We start from the raw sequence: 9,971 nt of genomic DNA on the forward strand, positions 1-9,971 counted from the left end.
TTAAACATGAGCATAGCATAGGGGAGGGTCATTAAAGGAGAAGGGTCATTATATGTAATGCTTACTTTATTCTAATGCATGACATAGTAAAACAGACTAAAATCTGAAGACTGATATCAGGGTCAATGTCTTATCATTTTTATGGTTAAAAAACATGGGAAAGAAACTATCCTTCTGTTAAAGTAAAAATAAACCAAACCGAGTAGCAGTTGCTGTTTTTCTTTTGCTGGTATAAAACTTATGCTATTTTGACAGAAGAAAAGTTGGTCAAGATTACAGTAGACTTGAATTCCTTATGGAATGATTTATTGGCCTCTTTCTGTATTTACAACAGGTGGTTTGTGTTTGACACAGAAACAAAAGACTTGGTCACTGTACACACAGATGGAAACGAACAGCTGTCTGTAATGCGTTACTCACCAGGTTTGAGAGCGATTATTTACTGGTTAAAAAAAAAGTGTTGAATTTTATTATTAAATTTGGCGGTGGTTTGTTTTAAAATAATTCCCCACTTGCCATACTGAAGTTGAAAATAAATATGCCGTGAAACATTGGCGACACTGAATGGGTGGTGTCTTGAGCTCTAGTTTTCTTTTCCCTCCCTCCCTCCCTCACATGCTCAGTATGGTTTTACTGGGAAGGAAAAAAAACAAATATGACTTGACTGTGCAGGTTGTTGCAATGAGGTTAGCCCTAAATGGACTGTAGCTGCTTCCAGAAGTGTCATGTGTTTTCAACAGTAATATTTGCTGCATAAACTTGCTGTTTTGTAATCTTGAAACATGCATCAATATGCAACTGAAAAAGAAAAAATAGAATTTTATTTTTTCGTTTCTCAGTATCAAGGCCTTTAAGAACAGTTCCTCTTGTCTGGGACACACTAACTTTTCAAAATTAGCCTAAGTTCGTTCTTACAGGAATAATTACTCTTCACTTTTGTGTTTATAGATGGAAACTTCTTGGCAATAGGTTCCCATGACAACTGTATTTATATATATGGAGTAAGTGAAAATGGAAGAAAGTACACTAGAATTGGCAAATGTTCAGTAAGTAACCTTCTTTTCTCCTGGTTCAATGTTAACAACTTAAGTATGTTTTGCAGCACTGCATTAATACTGTCACATTGAGAGATACTTTAGTGCAGTTAATACAATATTTTTTCTCTTTGTAGGGTCATTCCAGCTTCATTACTCATCTGGATTGGTCTGTTAATTCACAGTATCTTGTGTCTAATTCAGGAGACTATGAAATCTTATACTGTGAGTAAGAATTATATTTAGTCCTTTTGTGCAAATTTCAGGCAGTCTAATACAGATTTAAAATTTAAATGAGACCATATAACTGCCAAGATAGACCATATGTTTTAATTCATCTGGTGCAATCAAAAACCTATACAATTTGAGAATTAAAAACATTATCATGTGGTTGTTTTTTTTTCTTTTGTAGGGATCCCCTCTGCTTGTAAACAAGTCGTGAGTGTTGAAACAACTAGAGATCTAGAATGGGCCACTTACACCTGTACTTTAGGATTCCATGTTTTTGGTAAGTATCTTTCCTCTTACAAGTTCTTAGCATTCTTGTTATTAACAAACACTTGGATTGCCAACTTTTTCCTATGAAACATGACTATTCATATTTCAGGGAAAAATACAGAACTTCTGTTATGCCATTTTTATTACAATCTGTCCTCTTATTTCAATCCAGAAAGACTTGGATTTAATATTCCTGCTAGCTTCAAGTATAAATAATAAATTACAACATAAGTGGGAGACAAGGAAGAAATCACACACTGCCCTTTCTGTCACACTAGAGCTGCTTCTCATCTCTTTAAATTTAACGTACCAGTTCCATGGAATTATCATTTATTTAGGCAGCTACTGGGCCAAATCCCCTTACCAGAATCAGTTTCATTTGCACCAGTTACTGTGCAAACACAAAACGGGTGACAGTATCTGTCATTAAGTACTTACAATGTATTTTGATACAATATATAACAATTAAATGAGGTGGAAGGAATGCAAGAAGAAAGAAGAAAAACGTAACAAAATCAGGAGCGTTTGTTTCCATGGGACTTCTCTTCTGCCAGTTTGGAAGGAGCTGCTTTCCCCAGTGTACTCTAAAGCTTTGTACTCATTCCACAACGTGTGCAGAACTAGACAGATTGTTACAAAAGCTGAGTACAAGAAGCTTCAAATTCTTGAGTCCTCAAGATAAAATAGGAAGCCGTGGTAGAAGTTCAGAGAAGAGTCTGGTTTAGTATAAGCAGTAAGCAAGGAAGGTTTTCACCTATGTTTCAAGTCAAGCAGATGCAGTGATATGTTTGAAAGCAGCCAGAAAGGACATGTTTTTAGAGCCTAGAAGATGGGGTGGCAGTAGCAACACACTGGGAAGAAACATTCAAATTTTCCAAAATTTAACTGTCGGTCAGTGCTTGAGTATCACTACAACACACAGTTTAGTAAAAGGAGGAAGTCCTAGAAGACTGGCTGCACGTTAACTTAATATGTTTCTCATGTGAGGGATGAAGGCCCTTACAGAACTATTGGCATATTCCTGGGCTTCGGGTATACCTGACACACAGTTACAGAGCCACAAAGTCTTTGCATTTAGCATCTAAGGTTCAGATATTCTGAAATGATGAATTCTTTAAGTGAGTATTCCTTACTTTATAATTTGGGTTAATGCAAAATATAGTGCTAATAGAATATGGGGCTGCTTGTGGTGCGTAGAGTCTCGTAGGAGAGGGGTGTCACACCTAAGAGGGGTTTTTTCTCCCTTGGAACAGATCAGCTTTTGGAGCAGGTCTGTGGAACAAAATGACCTACTGGGTCATGCTTTTTTACACTTATAGTCCTCCATGCTGAACTGGTGTATTGTAAGCTAAAGCAATAAGGATGAGGAATAAATAAAAGTAGTTGCTAGTTTTAATAATTATCACAATTATTATTTCAGTAATGCAATAGAGATTGTGAGGATGTTCATCAAATGAATGGAATTTTAAAGTAAAAGGATAGAACTTATTCAGAAAGGATGTGTAATGCCAAAGTGGTGGAACTTTTTTATATATGGAACATGGTGCCATATATACTGAGGATTTGTAGCTATACAGTTAGGTTCAGACTGGGAAGTTACAAAGATAATGCGTAATAATTATAGATGAAAAAAATATTAATGGTGGCAGGGTTATACTGTTGCCTATCCTTCCAGAAAGATCAAATGAATGGATTTTTTTTTTTTTTTTTTTTTTTTAAATAGCTAGCAGAATCAGTCAAATCACAGGAATTTCTGAGGATGTGAGGTTTTATTCCAGTGTCTTTTGGGAAAGGAATTGCAAGTACACTGGTTAACCAGCAAGTTCTCAAAATTCTTCTGATACAGGAAATAGATAAGCACCTAGAGGGGAGTTTCTTCCAGATTTTATTCTGGAGAGGTGGAAAGAACTTGCTGAGAATGTGCATGCACCTTGTGTAGGAATGACTATGGAATCAGGGAGGTGTGATCCTTAAGATAGGAAGGGAAAAGAGCAACAAAATGAAAGTAATGGACTTCAGGGAGGGAAACTGCAGAAGTCCAAAGCTCTGTCAGGGAAGATTGGAAGTTGGAGAAAAGATGAGATGCGGTAATTCCTTAAAAGGTACGAAGGGCACAAACTCTGCCAGCCCAGAGGAAAGATAGAAATGGCAGCAAGACGCAAACTTGGTTAAACTGTTCCTACAAGGAAGAGGAATGCAGAAAGTAGAAACTGTGTTGGAGGACCAAGGAGACACACAAACAAAACCTAAACATAAATGCAAGTGACAAGTACAGTAATAAAAGAAGGGCCAAAGACAATATTGATCTTCTACGCGGAGAGGAGGGAGAGGAGAGAGGACACTGCTAAAGGTGAAGTGTTTAAAAAAAACTTTTTTTTTTCTTTTTAATAAGTCTTCATTAGAAGTCCTACTACAATCTGATGACTAACCCAGTTAGTGCCAGTAATGAAAGGATAAGACCTCTGCTTTCAGTAGGGAGGGAATAGATTAGAAAATAGTTAGGAGTTAGATATTTTCAAAGTATCTGAGTGTGATGAACCTCATTGTAACTGTAAAAACAACTGGTTAGCATAATCTCAAGACCATTAGTACTTATTTTCAGGACCTCACAGAGAACAGGCAAGGTACTGGAAAAATGGAGAAGAATGAATGCAACACCTGTGGAATCATATACTTACCTTCAGAGCCCATATGGAGAGGATAAACTGAAAAGTTAGTGGCTAGAATAATAAATTTAAGAAACTCATAAATTACGAATTGGAAACCAGTCCAATAATGTTGGAAGTTACTCTACTATTTAGTACTTTGGGACCTCAGAACAGCCAGTATGAACAGTCTTTAAATGCTGGCTGGGATTGCCCTGCTGGACATGGAAGAAGCAATCACATCATCAAGGACGTGAGGCATCTAGTATATTGATTTTTTTCAATAGCTACTGGCTGACTGAATAAGGATATTTTCTCAGTCTAGTAGAACCACATAAAAATCACAAATAGTATGCATAGCACTCGCAGAGCAACATAACTAATGCAGGGGGGAAAATGAACGTTGATCTGTCGAACACTTGTCTTCAAGCATGGGAACAGATTAGTCAGCCTGGAAATGTTTAGAGATGATTCAACTGAAAATCAACAGCGTGTAAAGTGTGTCCAGTGAAGGATATTTTAGTGGTACAAACACATGTAAATGTGAAGGACTAAAGACTTTAGAACACTTACTGATCTGTATGCTCTTGCAAAAGCCATGTGCTGCTGGATACGCAACCAAGGCATCAGTTCATATCACATGCCCAGTTTTGGAAAAATTAGTATTTGAGGTGAAGGACAGGAACAGAAGAAATCCAAGATGCTGTGCAAAGCCTGACAACATTGCAAGCAAAGCAGAGCTCAGACTGGTTGGGATCAAAACTGACTAGAAGGCTGTACACTGAATATTATGTTTGTTTGAATATATTTATTAATAGCATGGATGATAAAACAGCATGTATAATTTGTAGGTGGTGTGAAGCTGCAGGATTAGCAAATTGTCTTGAGAAATAGTGGCGTATGGAAAAAAGGGGCAATTCAACAGAGACAAATAGGAGGTTGCACACTTGAACAGCAGAACCCAGTTGTACAAATACAGAATGGAGGAGAGCAGGCAAGAGAGCAGATCTGCACAGAAAGATCAGATTACTTTCGCATACAAACTGAACGTGAGTCAACAGCGTTATGCTGTTGTAGAACAGGCAGATGCATTAGCAGGGTATGTAATGAAAAGGATGCCATGCAAAATGTGAAGTAATCGTCCATTTATCAGTATCTGCTTCAGTCACAGCTGGAATAGCTCCTTCTGGTTTTTGCATGTTGGACCAACAGATAATGTGCTGACTAGCAAGAATAATTATCTATCTAGATGTTGTTCTATGAGAAGAGATGTAATGAATGAATTTTAGAGAACAGGAGGAGAAAAAAAGCGTGGCATCAATCTTCAAATAAGAAAAAGGAAACGGTCTCTTTTTCCATGTCTATAGAGGATGGGAAGAGAAAAATGGACTAATTTTTCAGCAAAGGGGATTCAGTTCATATATTCGGAAAAACTAACAGTGAGGCACTGGAATAAATTTTGAAACAGCACAGAGTCTCAAAAAAACCCACCAACCAAAACCCTGATATGATCCTTTCCCCATTTCAAAATGACAATCTTGTTTCTTAAGCCATTTCCTTTAGGGGTTATCTCCAGCTTGTCATAAAGACGCCTGTCTCTTTTCAGCTAGCATTTAATGCTCATACAGCCTCCTTTTTGTCAAAGCAGTTATTTAAAACAGCTCTTCTGCGTCTCTTCATTCTACATATTCATAATTCCACGAGTAGCAATTACCGTGTTTCTTCTTTACACCTTCTTTTTCTTTCTTCCCTGCCTCTTTTTTAATATCCCTGATCTAGCAAAGAGGTGTTTCCACACACATCTGGAGAGTTACTGGCAGCCCACAAATCAGTACTTTGTGTTTCATTTTATTTACAACAATTTGTAATTCCGTATAAAGACATGGAATCACTTCCTCTTAGTGCTTTCGAATTGCTGGGCAATGTTACGAAGACTGTATTTGGGAAGAATTACATGCGGATCGAAGGCTAGCTGTTTCCACAGTGCAGGGCAGATGCCCACTTTGGCATTATCAGTAGCCCAAAGAAGGGAAGCTGGAGTGTGCCTGCCCTGCCTGCAGGCATAGGCACCCTTCCAGGAGATGGGAGGGCAAGCAGGGGGAGTAGCAACTGTCTCATCCTGACCTGTAATAACAACGAAGGAAGAGCATGCACTCAAGTGGTGGGACTTCAGGGGGACACTGCAGAGGATGTGTGACATAGGGACAGTCACTGAAAATCGTAACGCCAGGACAAGCATTTTTTTTGCGAAATCATAATGGCAGAACACACATTATAACCAATTATGTCAGTGTTCTCTGAAAGTTAGGTATCATTTCTGTTGAGTAGGGATTAGATAAAATCTGAATTACGAAAATCATTAAAAAAAAACCCCCACAGTACTGCATACAAAAAAAAGACATTTCAATAACTGGTTGGATTTTATTGCAACTACAATTTATTACAGGTAAGTATTCAGAGGCTTTAGAGATGTGGTGCACAGATTTGGTCCTTGCATTGATGAGCCTACAGCTGAATTTTAGAACACCACTTTGTGCAAGAACAGCAAGGAGTAGAGTACCTGAGGAAGGAGGAGAATTACTTACAGTAAAACAAAAGCATTTTAAAAATTTATAGTAGGTTCAATTTCTTTTCAAGGGATCTGTTAATTACTAAATAACATTTTAAACTATATAATTTCTTGTTTCATAGGTTTTAGACTTCAGAAAGTATGAAGACTTTATTATTATCTAGACTGAAGAAAGTATGTTGAATCACACATAGGTAGTTTCTTAGACTATATTAGTATGAGGAAAGTATGTTTAGCACATACATGAGCAGAAGGGCAAATAAAAGCAGTAACTGTTATTCTTTTAGGCTCAGACACATGGCTGTAATTCAGCAGAATTCTTTTTTTCAGAGTAAAAAGCACTTTGCTGACTAGAGGAAATAAAGTATTTGTTTATGTGCTTGATTTCCTATTAGGATCTGGTCCTTTGCTGGTACTGAAGCACGCATACTGACTCAGCTGCAGTTATTTTTATAGTTTTATCTTTTTTCTTTTTTTTTAAACAAGTAATCCTTTATTAATATTTTAACAAAAACTTAAGCTGTCACTTTTATTTCCTTTATAAAACCTTTAATTAGTCCCTCTGTGTTTCAGGTGTATGGCCTGAAGGTTCAGATGGAACAGATATCAACGCTGTCTGTCGATCACATGGGAGAAAACTGCTTTCAACAGGGGATGATTTTGGCAAAGTACATCTCTTCTCATATCCATGTTCACAGTTTAGGGTAAGGTATTTTAAAAAAATTTACTCTTGTAACTTGCACAAATGCATTAAATGTTGTTTTCCTATGTACAAAAAAAAAAAAGGGAGTATGTATATGCCTAAGGGATTTACTTAAGGTTGATTGAGACTACAATTCAATTTAAAACTTAATTTAATATTAAAATACTGTAAGAGAATGTTGTGATGCCTTGGTTTCATTGTTGTATGAATGTTATGTTATAACGATATGTTTTTAGGACAGTTTATATTCTCACTCATATGGTGTTTTCTAGGCTCCAAGCCACGTGTACGGTGGACATAGTAGTCATGTAACTAATGTAGATTTTCTCTGTGAAGACACCCATCTCATCTCCACAGGCGGAAAGGATACAAGTATTATGCAGTGGCGAGTCATTTAAAGGAAACATCAGTGTGAACATACACAGTTGAGTCGACCATGCACAGAACTTATGTATAAACTGTATATTTAAAACTTAACAGTATGTTTGCAGTTTAGCCTGGTCACTGTGATTTTTGTTTAAAAAATTCTTACAAACCTCAGGAAAATTAAGCCCTGTGCTGGTTACCTTACTCAGTCTAGTGATTTTTTTTTTTTTCATTGTGTCACACCTTAAGAATGATCGTTTTCTCTTCTGTTGTACAATATACAATGCAGTACAAGTTTAATATAAGAAATGTGGCTTGACAGTTTGCAATACAGTGGTATCAGCGGAATGTGACTATCTTAAATGTTTTCTATAAACACTGCTAAAATGGTCACAAAAATGCCTTTCAAAGACTGTATATATGTGCTTATTTTTTTCACTATCTACACTTTGTACTGTATATCTACTTATTTAGAAAAATCTATGACAATGTCGAGGTACCGAATTGTTTCTGTTGGAGGATGATGAATAGGTATGAAAAGTATAAACCAAGATGTAAGATGCAAAAATTAGTGCTCTAGACCTGAAAATGTAGATGCTGGTAAATTTGCATTCTCTTGGGAATAGCACACCTTGGGTATCGCCCCTGAGGAGTTGTGTTCCCTTTCAAGTGAATCAGCAGGTTATGCCCCAGTTTGACCTGAATATCTCAGCAGGGTTTACAGATGTCTATGTGGTTCGGGTATTCCATGAGAGTTTAAATTAAAAATCTTTTTCCTTGTATATGAACAATTTCTTTTTGAAAACAAGACACAAAAGCTTGGCCACATCCCCATTATTGGTTGATATATTTAACTAATATGTATATTAATCAGCATGATGCTATATTGTACATGTATAAGATTTTAGCAGTTCATAATAAATGGTAAGGCAATCTAGCTTTACTTTTTTATGCTTATGGATATTGTATATTTGTATTTTAAGACCAAGTAGACCAAGTCTAAAGATATCTTTTTAAGTGTACCATAAACCTGCAGAGGGTAAAGGAAGTCTTGGAAGCCTACATGAGATATTAATGTGTAACTTCTGGCCCCTGTGTTTTGTGCATGGATGGATATTTATAGTATGAAATAAGATTGTGTTTTGCAATGAAGTAATAGTGGAGGTGGTATAAAATGGTTAAGAAGGCCTTATCAATGTTGATTGTGACACAGATTGAAATGTATTGTTTACTTTGAGGAATGTATCTGAAGAATTTTAAGAGAGGAGTTCTAAGCGGACTCGAAAAAGGTAATATTAAAATTTTGCTCGTAATGGACAGTAAACGTTAATTCTCTGAACTCTAAAGCACTGGTTGTTTAGAGCGATTTAAATGAAATGGAATCAATAAATTTTGAAACTTTTTTATTACATCTCCAACCTCCTACACTGAAAGTGCAGGACACCAATAAACATGTATTAAAGTGAATTTTCGATGCATTCTTCCTGTTTAGTAAAATATCTTTGTTTCAACGTGAAATACTTACAGAAGAGATGGGCTTTTCCTTAATAACACATCTTTGTGATTTCTCGATTAGAGCTGCATTTGAAAATATTTGGGAATAAAATCTAGATTTTGGGGTACATAATTTCATGTGTGAGCATGACCCTGGGAACGTGTTCCCTAATGCACACCTAGAGAGTGAAACTCCGGCTTCACGACAGGGAAGAAGGACACAGCGCATGCTTTCACCTACAAACTGCCTTGGTTCTGCCTCCTAGTACACCTCACTTATCCCTGAGCACTCGGATGGTGGAGGAGTGTCATTCCACTGCACACGGCAAGAGCTCCTGACAGTTTCTCTGTGTTAGGAACTTGTCCTCAGGCAAGACTTTGGAAGGCCGGGGTTTCAGGGTCACTTTAACCTGACGTTATCTAGTACTGTCACCGAAGGAAGAGGTCTTGCCCCCAGCTGCTTATTCCCATCTGGTGCAGCAGCACAAGAGTTACTGTGGCCATAGGGAGAACCCAGCTGGGAGATGGACCCGGGTTAAAACAAAAAAAAAAGGCCAGGCAAGCAAACAACAGCTACTACAAAACAGCAAATCCTTTTCCTCAGTTTCCTCATCTGGTTTAGCTGTGCAGCTGTGTGAATGCTTCACTATCTAAAAATAACT

General features: G+C 37.1%; 1 protein-coding gene across 8 annotated transcripts in view; it reads left to right on the forward strand.

The window, feature by feature from the left end:
* The window catches only part of EML1 (EMAP like 1), a 130,017-nt gene extending 120,721 nt beyond the window's left edge, over positions 1–9,296 (forward strand). For all 8 annotated transcript variants that reach the window (XM_076345432.1, XM_076345436.1, XM_076345429.1 and 5 more), the window contains 6 exons: positions 335–423; positions 949–1,046; positions 1,172–1,259; positions 1,447–1,542; positions 7,320–7,450; positions 7,722–9,296. In XM_076345432.1, the coding sequence (XP_076201547.1) occupies positions 335–423; positions 949–1,046; positions 1,172–1,259; positions 1,447–1,542; positions 7,320–7,450; positions 7,722–7,847 (628 nt within the window). In that variant the 3' untranslated portion in view covers positions 7,848–9,296. The remainder of the gene's footprint in view (positions 1–334; positions 424–948; positions 1,047–1,171; positions 1,260–1,446; positions 1,543–7,319; positions 7,451–7,721) is intronic.
* Positions 9,297–9,971: the final 675 nt, after the last annotated feature.

Source organism: Aptenodytes patagonicus, chromosome 7, assembly GCF_965638725.1.
Source record: "Aptenodytes patagonicus chromosome 7, bAptPat1.pri.cur, whole genome shotgun sequence".
Taxonomy (NCBI): Eukaryota; Metazoa; Chordata; class Aves; order Sphenisciformes; family Spheniscidae; genus Aptenodytes; species Aptenodytes patagonicus.